The 19,624-nt window shown below is 36.3% G+C and overlaps 1 protein-coding gene across 1 annotated transcript; it reads left to right on the top strand.

The window, feature by feature from the left end:
* The first annotated feature begins 15,365 nt into the window (after nt 1–15,365).
* On the top strand, nt 15,366–18,623 carry LOC104000046 (PHD finger protein ALFIN-LIKE 6-like). The gene is made up of 5 exons (XM_065170117.1): nt 15,366–15,603; nt 15,754–15,786; nt 17,077–17,305; nt 18,145–18,271; nt 18,333–18,623. Exons 1-5 carry the CDS (start codon nt 15,504–15,506, stop codon nt 18,621–18,623), a joined length of 780 nt encoding a protein of 259 aa, XP_065026189.1. The 5' UTR covers nt 15,366–15,503.
* Nucleotides 18,624–19,624: the final 1,001 nt, after the last annotated feature.

Genomic DNA, 19,624 nt, shown 5'->3' with positions numbered 1-19,624 from the left:
ATAAAAATCACAGACCAAATCCAGGATGATGAATGTAATAAGTCAACCATATGTGTGATTGCCCATCTGTAGCTTCCTAATCCTTCATCTCATTGCATACACCATCATACATTTGACAACAACTCACAGCATCATTTGATGACTGCAAGTGTTGTTGTTAGTACTTGAAATGGCATTTCATGGAACTTTCATGGCGTATATATGGAGATCATTCTTGTGTTAGAACGAGTATCTTCTACTGGAGCTGAGAAAGCCATGCCAAACCCTGGCCGAGAGACCACATCTTCTGTAAGACAGTGAAGAGTACACAGCTCTATGACTGCTCAGTGACCCAAAAACAATGAAACAAAATCCACCGAGTGTGTGTGGATGAGAAACCAAAGAATTAATTGGCTGACAGGTCAATGAATGACTCCACTGGAATCTTCTGTCTCCAGCAATGGCCACCATTTCTGACTCTGATATTTGTATTGGAGTGCTTGGACTTCACAATCGTCCACCTCTCTTGCATGCCTTTGTTTGAAAGTGTGCACCATGAATGGGAAATATGAACTCACATATATATATATATATATATATATATATATATCACTTTCATCCATTTTGTTTTGCCTGTATCATGGTAGGAAAAGGTATCTCTCTACACCTGTTTTGAAACGACAAAGAAAATAAGAGAAAACTCCTAGTCCTCCATTGATGAATGACTAACCTAATGAAGAGAAAACTTCATGGTAGGAAAAGGTATCTCTCTTCCTCTTCTTCTAGTTTACCTGCCTCTATTTTCTTTTTTTATTATAACTTTTTTTGTATTCTGACTGATGTTGCTTCACATTCAAATTCATTGTTAACTTGTGATCGAAAACTGTATGATTTAGTGAATGACTAGAAAATTGGTGATGCATCAATAAGGATCATCATTAAATTCATCCATCTAACATAGACATAACATGTTCGCCTAAAATGTTCAAGCCCTACATCGAACGGCATAGACCATGCGCTGTTGGGACCAATCATTAAAGGTCGACGCGGTGTCGATTTGTGGTGCTGAAAAATTCGAATGATTTAATGTTGGTAATAGCATTTGTTCCCCCTCTTGTAAGTTTATGTGCATATACTAAGGACATGCCATGTAAGGTATTACAGGTTGAGAAGCAGTGCTCCATTTAAACTAAATTTCTCTAATCACATAGCAAAAAATTATGTTATAAACCACAATCTTTTTAATTCCATGAAGTGGTGTGGTGCCAATTTGGCGAGTGATTGTGATTCACAGAGAAAAAGAAAAATAAACTTTTCTAGAGACCAGAAAATCTTATTACAGCTCTCTCAAATACCAATAACAGTATCATGAAGTGCAATGCAAGACATAAACCACCATTAGACGAGTAAAAGGGATCGATCAAAATAATTAAACATTCAGAAGACTTACATATAAGTTATCAAAGAGTTTTAGAGAGCACAGATGCTCTACTTCGTGAAGTGCAGTCTAATATTTGAAAAGACTTAATTAGCATATATTGTCTTCTTTTTTTTTTCATCTCAAACTACATTAAAATTATCGAAAATGTGATCTTTAGAGAGCACAGAATCACCATATCATGCAATACAATGTAAGACATCAGCCACCGCTGCACAAGTACACAGTCAAGGTTATTAAAAGAGATGAACTTAGAGAGCACAAAAGTTTTCCAATGAAGTGTAATGTAAGACATATTCTCCGACCACCCTAAAGTGATACTGTTTTGTGCTTAAATCCTTGGGAGAATGCAGAAAAGAATTTGAGAGCTTTTCTTCTTCTTTTTTACGCGCAACCAACTCGTACGTGCATGCAATACAGTTCTTGTTTGCACCCTGGAGAGACTGACGCAGGGTCTGCAGTAATGGCAGTCTCATGAGCAACGAGGACAGCATACAGAGAGCAAGTAAGATTCCACCACAGAGAGCATTCAAGTCCCGCGGTGGGATCGTTTGCTTGACGCGGTCTGCACGCCCCACCGAGGTGAAAAAAGATAGAATGGTGCTGTTGCTGCAACAACAGTTATGGCGAGCGGTCGAGTTGGTGCGGTCGCCGCCCGTCTTAATGGATGAGGGACGATCGGATCGGAGAGGGGGGCCATCGCGCCCATTCAATTCCCGACCGAGCGACCGCGGTCTTGACTCCAGCCATGGACTTTGACTATTGACCGTTTTGACCGGTTCTACCGTTGGCTAAGTTGGCGGGAACCACCAAAAAGAAAATTATACTTGTATGATATCTATTTTGAACCCAAATCTAATTATCAGTGTTTTTCTTTTATCGTCGTCGATCCAACTTGATAAAAGCTCATCTGATCTAACTAACTTTTCTAATATTATCGTGATTTGAAATCGGATTTCCTCGTATAACCGGGAGAGATTGATTCCTTTACCTACCTAATGAGGTCTTTCTTCTAGTCCTCAATTTGTGACATTAGATGGGACCATGTCACAGACAGTCATATGTGAATTGGTCAATATACTTAGATGGGACCATGTCATCATCATTTAAATAATGGTGATTAAGCTATGTATGGGTGTCAATTGGTCATTCATACAGTGAATCCAATCATATCACTAACTAATAATATTATACTCCTGCTTATGAACAAATCGAAGAGGTGTAGATACCTCAAAAGCTAAATCACTACTACTATTTAAATGATGATATCATTTTTGGATCAAGGGAATATGAAATTAATATGCTTCGAGGCCCGGCCCATTGAGAAACTACTTAATGGACCCGAATTAGAACTCACATATCAATTGGGCCTTTCATTCGGCTCATTAGTCCAAGTGCTCGCGTGGTGCAGCCTAGTCTAATCTCAACACGTGGCAGCGCGACAGACTAACCCTGGACAATTAACATATATCTCGGAGTACTTATTATAAATCATAGAATAACATCAGCATATTAATGATTAATCTAGTGATTAACACATTTAAAGATATTAATATTTTAATTGGTCTATAATTATATATATATATATATACATATATATATATGTATATATATATATATGTATATATATATATACATATGTATATATATATATGTATATATATATATACATATGTATATATATATATACATATATATATACATATATATGTATGTATATGTATATATATATATAGTTGATCATACTTCTTCGATCAACAATATGATATGGAACAACAGATCAATAGTAAAAGTAGAAGTTGTGACATTCACTAATACATATTTTAGGAGTTATTTTGGACACATGTGATTCATGACAATCAATCTACAACCATCATCACATTGATACACCAATGACATATGATGTATCAATACATTATATCGTAAGGTTAATTTTAGGATTAGATTCGATAAATATATTATATTGATATACAGATATATGAGATCGAGGACTTCGATCCATCACCCATGGAGGTCCATCGTTCATTTTGATAGTAGAATCAGGTATATTTATATATGTGATTACTTAATTCATTTGAATCTTAAAATTTAAGTTGTATATAAAATAATCTAATAATTTAAATATTTTTTATAGATAATTCAATATTAACGAAAAAGACGATCTGATCAAAATTGTGAATCCTATAGAAGACTACTCCTCAAAACTTGAAAAAAAATATATAGCACTATTCTTATCTAATATACATTAGTTTTATTAAAACTATATTAAATGTATATTTATTTCTAACTTAAAAATTTTATCTAATTTTTTTTTATTTTTTAAATATTTTTGAAAGATTTTATGCTTATTTTGGACATACAATTCCGTACGTCATAATGTGTCACTCGATATACCATACCTACCGAGCAAAAGCTCTATATAGCCAATATAGTATGAGATTATGAATTTTGATTTAAACATTTCATTTGGTTTATAAGCATTGAAGGTTTTTGAGTTAATTTTCTATAACTTATTTGATTACTATGTTTCTTAAAGTTAGCTTACTTGCCACAGTGTCAAAAATTAAGCAAAGAGTTATGCCATCTAAATATATCTCTTGTTAATTACAGAAAGTACTGTATATAAATTTTGAGAAAAAGATTATTTTGCAGAGAGAGGCAACATATGCCTTTATGGGCATCCTAACGGGGCTTGGGGAGTAAAAGAACCTCCTGAATATATCAACCAGTATGAACATTGCCAGAGATGAGATGGAAGAAAAAGGAGTGCCTTGCCTTTATTGCAAGCCACAGTGATACTTGGAAACTCTCTGTTGCAATCTGTAGTGGTGAAAGTTTATATTTTGACAAGGAGACTAGGTAATGTCTGTTCGATTGGATCTGAGCTATCACCTTGTTAGCCTTTTCTGAACGTTCATGCATGCATTGATCAATAACATGATTCACAAGTTTGGAGTATTAGAAGATTTCCTTTATCCTAATGCATCACTCTATATACTAGATAGTCATTTAGTTGTTTTTCTCACACTTCAAAATTCAAGGATGTAAATATTTTTTTAAATTACATGTTGCACCTTTTATTGGGATTAATTTATTGATGTATTTGTTGATCATAATATTAATAAACTTTTGTATATGAACAAATACCAGTAAGTCATAACACACAGCGAAATTAAATATAATCATAATAAAATAGAACATTAATATTTACGTAGAAAATTCTTCTAATATGAAGGGTAAAAATCACAGGACAAACTAAAGATAATCCACTATAAGAATAATGAATAAACAAATCTCAAACTCTTGTCTAAAACCCTTGCAACAATCATAAGAGAACAATTGGGATACAAAGATCATGTCACTATACATAATATTTAATTTTTTTTTCAAGTGAGCTGTGGGCTATTAAAACCTACCATGAGCTAAATATGTGGACTGTCAGCCCAACAGTGGCTTGTGCCTGTGCTTTCTGTTGACCCTTGTCATATGTCATTAGTATATTCTATCTATATCAACATAGCTAGGTTAGATTTTAGCTTTTTTTTCAAATAACTCTTTTGGCTTATTGGGTTATGAGAATTTTAGGAGGCTTATATCCAATGTGTAAGATGAATTAGCATGGCTCAACCGAGTCTCTAGTTTAGTTTTGTTTTCTATACTTATACAGAGAACTTCTACATCTCTTTTTATTTGGTTTGGCCTTCTTGTTTCAATTTTATGGGAAGACATTCTTGATTGGACCGATTTCTTTGTTTTATATGTAAACAAAAGATAAATGTACAACACAACCAACTCAATCTCTTTTGGATATCGAACTAAACGATGCAAAACAAATGAGAATTAGAAGTCTTTTCTTAGCCTTAGACTATGGTGAAAGTGATGGAATAAACCAAATTAAGTTTACTCATTGTTAAACAAAAGAGTGATGGTCACTCTTCATAAACTTTAATTGTGCACGGGTACATGGGACATGCACATCTGCTTTGTGCCCATGTCAAATGACTTGGCACAAATGGGTAGTGATAAGATGTACGTGGAAGAGTATAGTGGAAAAGTAGAAAGATACTATTAAAGTAGCACTTCTAATTTACTTACTTTTTGACACTCCTTCACTTTATATTCATCCTCTTGTTTATAGTGACTGAAATATGAGAAATGTATTCATATTTATTACCTTTTTGAGAAGTACTGTCTCTAGTTAGATTTATGGTGCAATTTTTTCTTGGATAACCAATCATTAAGAGCAGTCAACTGTGCATAGAGTGGTGCTACGCTGGTTGTTGAAGTTGTATGTCCAAAGTTGTCTTGTCTGCTGCATTTTGGTTTCCGTGTGCAGATTCCAAGGCTATTGTAACTCCCTAGCCAGGGATTATTCTTGATGAATTCCTTTTACTACGTGTCATTGTCGAAGCATCAATTGTTTTTGTAAATTGTGACTTGTTAATCCTCCTTTCTGTGTTCTACCACCTTTCAATTTCTGCATCAATTGTTTTTGTAAATTGTGACTTTTTAATTCTGCTTTATGTGTTCTGCCACCTTTAAACTTCTATTGATTGTGGAAGATGTAACGGTTATTATTAAATATCTTATTTAATAATAACGTAACCGTTCTTATTAAGATTCATAATTTATTATCATCAATTTCTTCATTTATTATGGTTTAAATGATTTCAGTTTCTTATTCTTTATGCATGAAACCGTTATTATTAAATTAAATATTTAATATCATTAAGTTCTTTATTATGGTCCAAACGTTACAAATTTGAATTAATTCTTGAACGTTATGAGTTGGTGATGATAAATGTTCTTGATGGGAGAACATCTATATATACATGAGAATTTTGGTCCCTTGGCTCAATCATCTCTTTGAAGCAAAAGGCTTTCCTACACCATCTAAAGCGAGAGTTCTGAGCCGAGAAGAACCAAAGTTCAAGAAGAAACCTCTGCAGAAATTCTTGGCGACAATGGCTAGAGGTACGCTATTTCATTTCCGCATTAGTTTTATTGTGTTTCTATTACAATAATTTAGAAACACAAGTTGGCTTCATTAAAATTTCTTACATTTGGTATCAGAGCCGAATGACCTCTGCCTTGATATGAAAAAGTTTTTATTTTTATGCCATGAAAATGATTTGATTTTGGTTTCTTCTTGGAAACTTGTTGATATATTTTGTTGAAAATCATGAGGAAATATCATTTTCAATATTTTTAGTCGGTAAAATGCTCATATTATGTATGCATATTTAGTTATATTAAATTATGTTTATGAGCAAAATTTTTATGTTTAAAATGTCTAGTGATCCATATAATCTTAATTAATTAAGAATTAGTCACAGCATCCTTAATTAATTAAAATTATATATAAAGTTAAAATAAGGATCACATAAGTAATTAGACATCATATTGTGATTGATTATATTTCGTATAATAATTGTTATCCCACAGGATCTTTTATTATATTTAATATAATTAATCAGGATAAAATATCAGATTATTTTCATAATTTATCCACAAGGATTATGAATTGGAATATAATTTGATAGTTTTATCATAAAGACCATATGAATCTATTTGAATTAAGAATTTAGCCCACAGGCAATTTTTATGTCATGAGATTCATATTTTTGGCATGTTTCACATTGGTAAAACATGTAATTTAGTCTATTAAACTTCAAATTTTGACATAAGCATGTTTGATTTTATGCAGTTTCTCAAACTGTTAATTTCTCTGATATTCGATGTGATATTCCCGAACTTAGTGGTGATAACTATAAGATATGGAAGGAGAGGGTTCTCCTCCATTTAGGGTGGATGGATATTGATTATGCTATTAGAAAAGACGAACCACCTATAGTCACTGATACCAGCACTCTAACTGAGATCGCGTTATATGAGCGATGGGAGCGATCCAATCGGCTCAGCGTGATGTTTATCAAAACTAAGATAACTGCTGGCATACGTGGTTCTGTTAACCAGCATGAAAATGTCCGAGACTTGCTAAAGGCTATCGATGAACAATTCATCACTTCGGATAAGGCACTAGCAAGCACCCTTATTATAAAATTTTCATCACTTAGACTCACCAACATAAAGGGTGTGCGTGAGCACATAATGCAAATGCGAGATATTACGGCTCAACTTAAGAAACTTGAGGTTAATATGTCAGAATCCTTCCTAGTGCACTATATTCTGAACACCCTTCCACCTCAATATAGCCCTTTTAAAATTTCTTACAATACACATAAGGATAAATGGTCAATTAATGAATTAATGATCATGTGTGTTCAAGAAGAAGAGAGGCTAGTAATGGAATTGGGTGAGAGTGCATTAATGGTAACCACTCGAGGGAAGAACAAAACTGACAAACATCAAGCCAATCAAAAAGCTTATCAGTAGGGAAAAGGTAAAATACCATCCCAAGCTGATATCAAGAAAGAAGCAAGGTGTTTCTTTTGTAAAAGAAAGGGACACATGAAGAAGGAATGTACGAAATTCCAACAATGGCTTGAAAAGAAAGGTAAACCAACCTCATATGTATGTTATGAATATAATATGGTCAATGTTAATATTAACACCTGGTGGATTGACTCTGGATCAACAATCCACATTGCAAACTTTTTGCAGGGTATGCAAAATCTAAGGAAGCCAGTGGGAAGTGAGCAAAGCATCTTATCAGGAAATAAGATGGGCTCACATGTGGAAGCAATTGGAACATGCATTTTAACTTTAAGTAGTGGTTTTGTTTTAAAATTGGAAAGAACCTTTTATGTACCAAGTTTCTCACGAAACTTAATTTCTGTTTCCAGACTCGTACCATTTGGATATTCCTTTAATTTTAAAAACACATCATTTCGTTTATTATATAAATCTGATTGTGTTGGGAATGGTATTTTGTCTGACGGTCTTTACAGTATTTTATTACAAAATGATAATACTCAAGGTTCAATGCATGTTCACGCTGGCATTAAGAGGTGTAATATTAATGAGGACTCCTCTATATTATGGCATCAGAGATTAGGACATATCTCCCTAGAGAGAATTAAAATATTAGTTAAAGATGGGGTACTTAGTACTCTTGATTTTACTAATTTTAAGACTTGTGTGGACTGTATTAAAGGAAAACAGACCAATAAGTCCAAAAGGGGTGCTAATAGGAGTTCAGACTCATTAGAAATAATTCATACTGATATATGTTGTCCAGACATGGACATACATGGTCAGAAATACTTCATCTCCTTTATAGATGATTACTCATGATATATGTATATATATTTGCTTCATAATAAAAATGAAGCATTGGATGCCTTCAAAGTCTTTAAGGCTGAAGTTGAGAACCAATGTGGTAAGCAAATTAAAATTATGAGATCAGATAGGGGTGGAGAATATTATGGTAGATATACTGAAAATGGACAAGCACCTGGTCCTTTTGCTAAGTTTCTTCAAGAACATAGGATTATTGCCCAATACACTATGCCTGGTTCTCCAGACCAGAATGGTGTTGCAGAAAGAAGAAACCGAACATTATTGGACATGGTGCGGAGTATGCTTAGCAACTCCAATCTTTCTAAGTTCTTGTGGACTGAAGCATTAAAAACGGCTGTGTATATATTAAACCGAGTTCCAACCAAGGCTATCCAAAAGACACCATTTGAACTATGGAAAGGTTGGAAACCGAGTTTGCGACATATACGCGTTTGGGGATGTCCGTCTGAAGTTAGGATATATAATCCACAAGAGAAGAAACTGGACCCGAGGACTGTTAATGGGTATTTCATTGGATATGCCGAAAAGTCCAAAGGTTACAGGTTCTATTGTCCATCTCACACAACTAGGATTGTGGAATCAAGAAACGCTAAATTTCTTGAGGATGATGTGATTAGTGGGAGCGATCATTTCAGGAACATAGTTTCCGCACATGATCATATAGAATCTCAACCTTCCACATCAAATGATAGATTGGTTATAGTTCATAGCACTCCTCAAGTACAAACTAGTGCTGAACAACCAATCATTGAAATTCCACAAGTTGTTGATAGTATTCTAATAGATCAAGCAGTTCAAGAATTACAATAAGCTCCTGAACAACTAGTTGAACCACAAGTTTCTCAAGGAACCATTGGTACAACATTAAGAAGATCTACTAGAAATAAAAGATCAGCAATTCCTGGTGATTATGTTGTATATCTACAAGAATCTGACTACAATATTGGAGCCAAAAATGATCCTGAAACATTTTCACAAGCCATGAGTTGCAAAAAGTCAAATTTGTGGCATGATGCTATGAAAGAAGAGATGAATTCCATGATGAGCAATAGAGTTTGGGATCTTGTAGAGTTGCCTAATGAAGCAAAGGCCATTGGTTGCAAATGGGTCTTTAAAAGTAAGAAAGATTCGTTAGGCAACATTGAGAGATACAAGGCAAGACTTGTTGCAAAGGGATTTACTCAAAAAGAGGGAATCGATTATACGGAGACATTTTCTCCTGTATCTAAGAAAGATTCTCTGCGTATTATTTTAGCATTAGTTGCTCATTTTGACCTTGAGTTGCAACAAATGGATGTGAAAACAGCATTTCTTAATGGAGATCTAGAGGAAGAGGTTTATATGAAACAACCTGAAGGTTTCTCTTCTAGTGTTGGTGAGCACTTGGTTTGCAAGCTTAGGAAGTCTATATACAGCTTAAAACAAGCCTCCCGCCAATGGTATTTTAAATTTCATGAAGTGATTTCTTCATTCGGATTTGTTGAAAATCTCATGGATCAATGCATATACCAGAAGGTTAGTGGGAGTAAAATATGTTTCCTTATTTTATACGTAGATGATATTTTGCTTGCAACCAATGATAAGGATTTGCTGCATGAGGTGAAACAATTTCTTTCTAAAAAATTTGACATGAAGGATATGGGTGAAGCATCTTATGTCATTGGCATTAAGATCTATAGAGATAGACCTCGAGGCATTTTAGGTCTATCACAAGAAACCTATATTGATAAACTTTTAGAAAGATTTCGGATGAAGGATTGTTCACCAAGTGTTGCTCCCATTATGAAAGGTGATAGGTTCAATTTGAACCAATGCCCAAAGAACAATTTTGAAAGGGAATCAATGAAAAACATCCCATATGCTTCTGTCGTAGGAAGCCTTATGTATGCTCAGGTCTGTACTAGACCTGATATTGTATTTATTGTGGGGATGCTAGGTCGATATCAGAGTAATCCAGGTATGGACCACTGGAGAGCTACAAAGAAAGTGATGAGGTATCTACAAGGAACCAAAGATTACATGCTTATGTATAGACATACAGACAATCTAGATGTGATTGGATACTCAGATTCAGACTTCGCCGGTTGTGTTGATTCTCGTAAATCAACATCAGGATATATTTTTATGATGGCCGGTGGAGCTATTTCTTGGAGAAGCGCTAAGCAGACCTTGACTGCTACTTCTACCATGGAAGCTGAGTTTGTCTCCTGCTTTGAGGCTACTTCACATGGTGTATGGCTTAAGAGTTTCATTTCTGGGCTTAGAATCATGGATTCTATTTCTAGGCCATTAAGAATTTTCTGTGACAATTCAGCTGCTATCTTTATGGCTAAAAATAATAAAAGTGGAAGTCGAAGTAAACACATCGACATTAAGTATTTAGCCATAAGAGAACGTGTAAAAGAAAAGAAAGTGGTCATTGAGCACATTAGCACTGAATTGATGATTGCTGATCCTTTGACTAAAGGCATGCTACCTCTAAAATTCAAGGATCATGTAAAGAAAATGGGACTTAGTTCCACTTTGTAATGATATTGAAACTCTTATATATTATGAAATTTTCTCATTTATGTGCACATTATTTTGAGAAAATATATTGTTGTTGGACCAAGAATAAACATAAGGTTTATTCATAAAGTAATATTACCACATTAAGATTAAGAAACTAAATACATCGTGATACATGGATGATAATACTCGCTCTTAGAGGACTTATCGCTATGATTCATGTATTTATTTCTTAAGAAAGTTGTTCGAGAAAGATTAATTCAAATTATTAAGATAAACGTATGGACCAAGTGGGAGAATGTAACGGTTATTATTAAATATCTTATTTAATAATAACGTAACCGTTCTTATTAAGATTCATAATTCATTATCATGAATTTCTTCATTTATTATGGTTTAAATGATTTCAGTTTCTTATTCTTTATGCATGAAACCGTTATTATTAAATTAAATATTTAATATCATTAAGTTCTTCATTATGGTCCAAACGTTACAATTTGAATTAATTCTTGAACGTTATGAGTTGGTGATGATAAATGTTCTTGATGGGAGAACATCTATATATACATGAGGATTTTGGTCCCTTGGCTCAATCATCTCTTTGAAGCGAAAGGCTTTCCTACACCATCTAAAGCGAGAGTTCTGAGCCGAGAAGAACCAAAGTTCAAGAAGAAACCTCTGTAGAAATTCTTGGCGACACTGGCTGGAGGTACGCTATTTCGTTTCCGCATTAGTTTTATTGTGTTTCTATTACAATAATTTAGAAACACAAGTTGGCTTCATTAAAATTTCTTACAGAAGATTCAATCAATGAATTTTTTTTTCTTAATTTTTGGGTGAATTCCTCAAAAAAAAACATTTTACTTTTCAAAAATTTTTACAAAAGCACCCCTATTTTGAAATAGTGTCTTTTATAAATTTCAAAACAGCTCTTTTTTTTTTAATGATCATTCTATCCTTTCATCAGTTGCCTCCTTCATCGTCGCCCTCTTTAGACCTTAGCAATCCATCACTCGTTTGTCGTTTTTATAGAAACCTAATAGTTTATTGTGACAATGCTTGCCTGGATATAATGGGGGGTGACCAACCCTCGTACGAGGACTGTAATGAGGGGGTGACCCCATGTGTGACGGAGGGGGACGATCAACCCTCATGCGACAACTATAAGTAATAATAGGTTCGATGAAAGAAAGAATAAAATGATATTTTAGTTTGATCTCTCTACAGTAAATTTCACAAAGTATGGGTTTTTTTTTTTAGAAATTATCTTTAATTTTTTTCATGTATGTAGAAAGGGAAATGTTGTAGTTAATTGGTTTACCTCTTTTGCTAGTATCAGCAAATTATCTCATTTTTTGATAGGAGTTTGACTTTTTGATTTATTGTATAGGAACGATCTTCTATATTTTCGTTCTATTTAGAAAAGTATAATTTTTTATTTTGAGAAAAAAATTCTGCTATTTTCGGTTATCTCAAAATGTGTCACACGATGGTTTAGCAGACAAATAGTCTCGGTAACAATAGCAAAGACGAGCAGAGCTTAAAGAAAGTGCGCAGGACGGCCTCCGATGACATCTCATCTATCACTCCTCCCCTTCGATGATCGTTCGAGACTACTTTGCTTTCTATTTGCTTCCCAGCGTTCAGGATCGACGTAATCAGGGATAGAACCCTCCATTTTGCCTTCACAGAAAAGGTTGACGAACGCCTCCACGAAACTGCGTCCACCAGAAGAGGAGATTGATGAAGAGATGGAGGTGGAAGATGGCGTCGAGGAGAGTGTGGTGCATGTGGGGCTGCGGATTCCGATGATGAGTTCTAGGTATGCTGCGATGTATATGTCAGGTGGTATCACTATGTGTGCGTCGGAGTAAGCCCTTCCTAGGCTCGACAATCTTTGTCCTGAGCCACCTGTATGTTGGGCTGACGATTCATATTCAGTCTAAGGTGAGTCTTATCGGCCCACAACTCACCCTCTCTTAATCTAACTCTAATTTATATTAGGAGGGGTGTGGTGGCTATAAAAGACATAGAAAAATGCAGAGATAGTTTTTGACAACCACGGGATTCCAAAGAAAAGGAGAAAAATAAGACAAAAAATGAAGAGAAATAAAGGGAAGAAGACAAGGACAACACAGAGAGACTATTCTCAATCATCTAATAGTGCTTTTATCTCAAGTTAGATCGTATCTATAGTAGATTCTTACTGTAATTACTTAGGGAGAATTAGGGAGGATTTAGATATTGTGTACAGTGACGTGATCCTTATATCCCAGTTATTCTCTTGCGATTGTTGCTAACTAGGAATAGCTTAATTCACCAAAAAATAACTTTTATTTATCATATACTAACACAATAGACACACAGAATACAAAAAGCCATATAAATTATATATAAATTTGATGTCTCTTGATAAAGGAAAACCGATGAAACTCCCCTTTTCAACAATGAATGAAGCTTAAGCTACTCCCTTTCCTATCTTAAGAATTGGAACTAGACTTGGACTCTCATCTAACTCAGGCTCTTTTCTACCTGAATTCTTATCCTATACCTCATACCTTCATTCTAACTTGCTTCGGTATCAAAGCCAGGGTCAACTCAATTGATGGGAAATCGAATTAGGCTCTCTTCTCTTCTCTTCTTGCCGATTCGAACTAACTCTATCTTACTGGCCTACCTCGACTTGCGTTCAATTCTTTAATTCCTACTTATGGACTACTTAGTTCAATTCTGACTTTAACTATGAGTTGTGCCTAGTAGGGGTGCGGGTCCCCAAAGGAAATTGTGTAAACCAACTACTAATAAGGATTCCACTAACTCTAAACTCAGGTACCCATATTTAATATAACTCAATAAAAGAGTAAGAATAAAGTCAGGGTACTCAAGAACAAGTTATGACCGAGCTACTACTACTGGACTGGCACTCGAAACTTCCCGCACTAGATTGATTGTCTCTCTCTAAGCCTCTACTCTTACAACTATACCGCATACTCTCAAACACAACTTTTAGGCTAAAATGCACCAGAACACTACTTATGTTGTTTGATGGGAAATCCAATTAAAAACATCTCAAGATTCGAAAGAATGCATTTTAAAGTAGATCGATCTTGCTCCCGTTAGTGCTTCCTTGCCAGTTGAACACAAGACAGGACTCCTAAAGGTAAGAAAGGTAGAGTGCCAACTGGACCATTCCACTACTTGTCACTAAACTAGGGATTCCACTCGCCAAGTCACTACTAGTGTTAAGCAAGTAGTAAATGCAGTTAAGTTAGTACGAGTGCCCAATAGTATAAAAAACTCATAACAAGTAAGGAAAAATATGTTAATTGTAGTTGTTACCAAGTCATGTCTTCATGGCGACAGGCGATTCAACTCTTCGGCAGTCATAAATGAAATCCGAGGGTGGAACTGAAGAATTGGTGGTAGGAGTGTAATAGAAGAAGTTACTATCAAATCCTAGGCTAAGGCTCATTCTCTCAATTCTTACTTTATAGTGGCAAAGGAAGAAAGAGAACCATTACCAAAACACATGGCAAAGTAACTATTAGACAAACAAATAAGCTACTATTAAAGCAAGAAAGAAGAATTAGTTGACTAGGATACAAGAATCACATTAGTGTGCATAATATCTAAATCCTCCCTAATTCTTCCAAGTAGAGATTAAGATTTGTATATTCATTATCTCTAGTTTACCCCATAGTTTTTACCTTTCACATTAGAGGGGTTTTCCACGTATATCTTAGTGTTCTATTTGATTATGATTCCATTTAATTCGGCTACATGTTATAGCCTGCTAATATTTATTCATATACAAAAATTATTTCTCTTTATATCCCATCACTGCTTTCCGTTGAAGGGAAAATTATTTAATTCGGCAATGTCCTATTTGCTCTCTTTGAAAGCATGGGAATATAAATTTCTTTTCATATGTTTAGGGAGAAGAATAAATGTACAGTCCAATCATATTATCTTTGGATAAAAACTGAGGTTTAGTTTTCCCTTCATAATTGAATACATCAGTTATGAAATACGCAACGCATCAGTCGTTTTACGTCTGCGATGTACGTCGAGGACACGATCGTCATTAGATGAAATCTTGAAGGACTCGGTCGTCACCAGTCGATGATAAAACGCGGCTCGGCGGGAGCGGCAAAACCAAACCGTCTCAGCCGATTCCTCCCCCGTCATTTCTATTTGATCTTCTTTGTTCTTCCTCCGCCCTCTTCTTCATCTTCTCTCCTCTCCATCATCAGAATTAGCCTGTCTTCCTCGAGGCCTCGAGACCGTACTCTTTTCGTTCATAGCAGAACGAGCAATGGATTTGGGCAGGAGTGCGTCCACTTATCGTGAAGCCGAGGATCTCTTCAAAGACTTCAGAGGCAGAAGAGCCGGCATGATCAAGGCTCTTACGACTGGTCTTTCTTGCCTCTCTCTCTCTCTCTCTCTCTCTCTCTCTCTCTCTTTCTCTCTTTCGCTCTCGCACACACCGCACTCGATGTGATTTCTTGGAAGTTTCTACTCGTTTCCGGTTACCGTGGATTATGTTCTTGTTGGTGGTGTTGCAGATTTTACCAAGTTCTACCAGCAGTGCGATCCGGGTGAGTCGGACCTCCATTTCTTGATCTGCTTCTTTTCGCTTAGGCGTTCGACTATCTTTGTGCATCTTTCCTTTATTTATTTCATCTATTATTCCTTGGAGTTTAGGGTGATGGAAATGTCGTTGATGCCTCTCAATTTATCAGATAGTTGTTGATGCTATTGAGTCGCACTGGACAACTAAGTCAATTTTGCTTGTGGCGATGGCTGATTAACGTCCAATTTGTCATAATCACAGCAGTATGAAATCCACCATTGTTTGTCAATGGTTCCAACATGGATCTCTGATTTGCATCTGACCCAATATCTTTCAGAAATGGATCTTGTGAAATGAATGATACATTAAAATAAATAACTTAGGGTTGGATCCTTTTGGATCCATACTTGAAACACCATAGATTTAACAAATCGATTCTGTTCATGTTCTCACTGTTAAAGACCAAAATATATGAATATAGTTGTTGATGCTTGCTTTGCTTGTGGTATAGCAAAGAATGAGTCAATTTTATAATTAATTTCTGACCAAAATGTTAATACTATTGCCATTATGAGATATGGAGTGCAGATTTGAGTATCGACCAAGTTCCCTTTTTTTTTTTTTATATGTTTGAAGTTTATTCTCAGTAGATTTGAGTGTAGATTTGTACTCGGTATCCAAAATTTCCTACTATGATATGTTTGAAGTTTATCCTCAGTATAAGCATTTGTAAATAGTATACTTTTTCTTCTTTTTAATTTTCTATTTGCAAAATTTTTTGATTTTGGGTCTTCTGCTACAACCTTGGAAGAGGCAAAATGATTAGCAAAATGAACCATGATGAACAAAGAATAAAATGATCATGTGCCTCCTCCATTGTGACTATGAAGCTTTGCGTTTGTATTCTTTATTTGAAGCCTAAAAAGTTGTTGTATTTCTTGCATTTAGAAACTGAAAAGAAATACATACCGAACTTGTTATGTCATTTAGAAAGAACATAGATTTCAGATTTGATTGGAGGAAGTTTCAAGCTTCTTATCTTGAGATTTGAATATGTAGAATCTGCAATTATAAGTTATATTGAGATGTGTTGGGACATTGCATTTCCTGTACCACAAGCAGTAGGGATTTCTTATAGGTCTTTGACAGTTATTTTCTGTAACTTATATGATTACCATGGTTGTAGAGGTCAGCATGTATTATTTGTTTACCAAAGCACCAAAAGCTAAGTCAAGGCATATTCCCTTTGGTTATAATCAACTATTAACAATGGAGAGTATTACTGGTGAATCCTGAAAATAAGATTGTTTTGCAGAGAAAGACAACTTATGTCTATATGAATTTGCTGATGAGACCTGGGAAGTAAGGGAACGCCCTGAGAAAGTTCTCACAGAATTTCCTGAACTGGTCATAGGAATTAACCTTGCCAGAGATGTGACGGAAGAAAAGCGGTGGCTCGCAGATGTTGCATGCCACAGTGATGCATGGTTGCTCTCTTTTTCCTTGTACTGGAGCCTGCGCTTCGGCTTCGACAAGGAAACTAGGTAATGTTAATTCGATTGGATCTATGAGCCATCTCTTTGTTGGTATATTCTAATATCGGTGCATGCTTTGATCGATATAATGACTCCCGAAAATGCGAAAAAAGTAATTTTTGTATGGTTCTATCAGAGCACTCTGTCTATTACGATAGATAGTCACTTGGTGCTTTTCTCACCCTTGAACTCAGGGATGCATATATGTTTCGGTGACATGTTTTGCCTCCGGATTTAAGCAGCTTATCTATGCCTGTGCTTTGCGTCAAGCATGTCATGTGTGATCCATATGTCTCTGTCAATCCAAGCATGTATTAGCTTGTATAGATTTGGTTCCCTCTTCTCCAAAGAATCATTTTATTATTTACCTTGTGCATGAATGGCCTTTTTAGGAAGTTTATGTCCACTGTGTAAGAAAAACTTGCACGGAGCAATGAAGTCCAAGTTGTTTATATTCAATAACAGTTCCAAAACATCGACATGCTCTGTAGTTTCTATAATCACAAGGTGATGGCCTTTAAGAAGTGCTTTTGTTATAATTAGAATAATGCAATGTGAATTCCATTAGTGGTTTCTATGATCATGGGTATGTTATAATTAAAATCAAATGCACCGAGTGCAGAGCTTTTGATGTTTGTTGCAGAGTAGAAAGATACTTGTATGCCAGACACCTTTCTGCCAAGAAACCCAAATCGTCAGTGGTTTTCTTTATATCGTGCAACACATGAGTTCGTGAAACTCTTTCAGTACCGAGAGATGTGTGGATGTCAGCAGAGAATGTTTTCTTATTCTTGCATTATGAACTGTAATTGCCTTCCCAGTGGTAATTTATTGTGTACTTGGTACAGGAGGCAGCTCTTCGTGATGATAAATACTCTTCCTACTATTAGCGAGGTTTTTCTTGGAGCTGCCAATAACGGAGAGAAAGAAACAATCCCGAGTAACAGCAGCAAAGATGGGCCGAGTTCAGAGAAGGCGAGTAAGATTGGCCCTTTGACGACAACTCGTGATGTGTCCTTATTTCTCATCTATTCAGACTTGGCAGCATTCCAGACGGGGGCGTCAAATAAAGGACGACGAAGACGATGACGAGGACGAACACGAAGACGAAGACGATGACGATGATGATGACGATGACGATGCCGAGGACGACGGCACATGTGGTGCATGTTCGAAGACGCATCGTCAGGGTGAGTTCTGGATATGCTGCGACGCGTGTAAGAAGTGGTACCATGCCGAGTGCGTCAGAATAACACCTTCCCAGGCTGAACAAATCAAGCAGTACAAGTGCCCAAGATGCTGCCGTAGGAAGACTCCAAGCGCCTGATCCTGTGTCTCGATTAGTTAGTAATCCTTGACCTGCTTGTATGGGGCTCCGGATCTATCTGAAGTTGTTCTTGGCCAACTCCTTTTCTATGGGGGTGGAGTGTGCTCAATTTGCAGCACAAACAAGTGAACCTTGGGCTGCCGAGGTCGATGTGTTGGTTGAGGCTTCAGAGACACCGGAAAGACCCATTACCTCGTTGACCATGTTGGTCCGCTTCATGCTTTACATTCATTAGAAGCAGAACAAACTTTTGACTGTGCACAGCATGTCTGTCCTCTTCTGAAGTTGTTCTTACCGCTGCACTCTTCTTGTTGTGTGTGTGCGACTTTTTACCGTGCGGTACCGTGTCAGAAGCCTTGCTTGGCTTTCTCACCGCTTCCGCCTCTCGCTACCTCGACTACAAGCGCGAGTTCACCATCTCACCAACATGGTCGCCCAAAGATATCACCTTTTCTTCCCACACCTCTCTATTTCAACGTCGTCTGATGTTAAAATTGGAATCTTGCAGGCGGTAAGGGGCGATCGCGGCACAAGAATCGACCGACGGCTTTCCACCGGTTGGGCTGCTCAAAGGATCCGTCTCAAACTCTGTTCCTTCGATGCGCAAATTGCGTTTATGCTGGACGATCCAATCCATACGTGACATGTGGGGGCCACGATTATGGAGCACGTCACCCGATAAATATTTTTTGTCTGGGCGACCCTGAAATCAAAACGGCTCGGCGAGGGAGAGGCGAACTAATTCCTCCCTCTTCGTCTTCTCCTTCCCCGTCATCGAAACCTACCGCAGTCCCTAATCTTCCCTCTCAGAAATTAACCCTCCTTCCTCTTTCCTACGTCAAATTACCCACTCGAATCTGCCTTCGTTTAAAGCAGTGCGCGCCAATGGACCGGAAAGGGAAAGGGCAACCTATCACTTCTTGGACGATCCATATGATCTTCCGGGACTTCCTAGGCAAGAGAGCCGGCTTGATCAAGGCTCTCACTACTGGTCCTTCTTT

This window comes from Musa acuminata, chromosome BXJ3-10 (assembly GCF_036884655.1).
Source record: "Musa acuminata AAA Group cultivar baxijiao chromosome BXJ3-10, Cavendish_Baxijiao_AAA, whole genome shotgun sequence".
Taxonomy (NCBI): domain Eukaryota; kingdom Viridiplantae; phylum Streptophyta; class Magnoliopsida; order Zingiberales; family Musaceae; genus Musa; species Musa acuminata.
Note: the sequence above shows the minus strand (reverse complement) of the source record. Positions and strands in the feature narration are given on the sequence as shown.

What these genes read in the sequence shown, in the direction of transcription:
- LOC104000046 (XM_065170117.1), top strand. Translation starts at nt 15,504, where the DNA reads ATGGATTTGGGCAGGAGTGCGTCCACTTATCGTGAAGCCGAGGATCTC. An exon ending in GGCTTCGACAAGGAAACTAG is followed by an intron (nt 17,306 to 18,144) that starts GTAATGTTAATT and finishes TACTTGGTACAG; the next exon opens with GAGGCAGCTCTTCGTGATGA. An exon ending in ATGGGCCGAGTTCAGAGAAG is followed by an intron (nt 18,272 to 18,332) that starts GCGAGTAAGATT and finishes TCATCTATTCAG; the next exon opens with ACTTGGCAGCATTCCAGACG.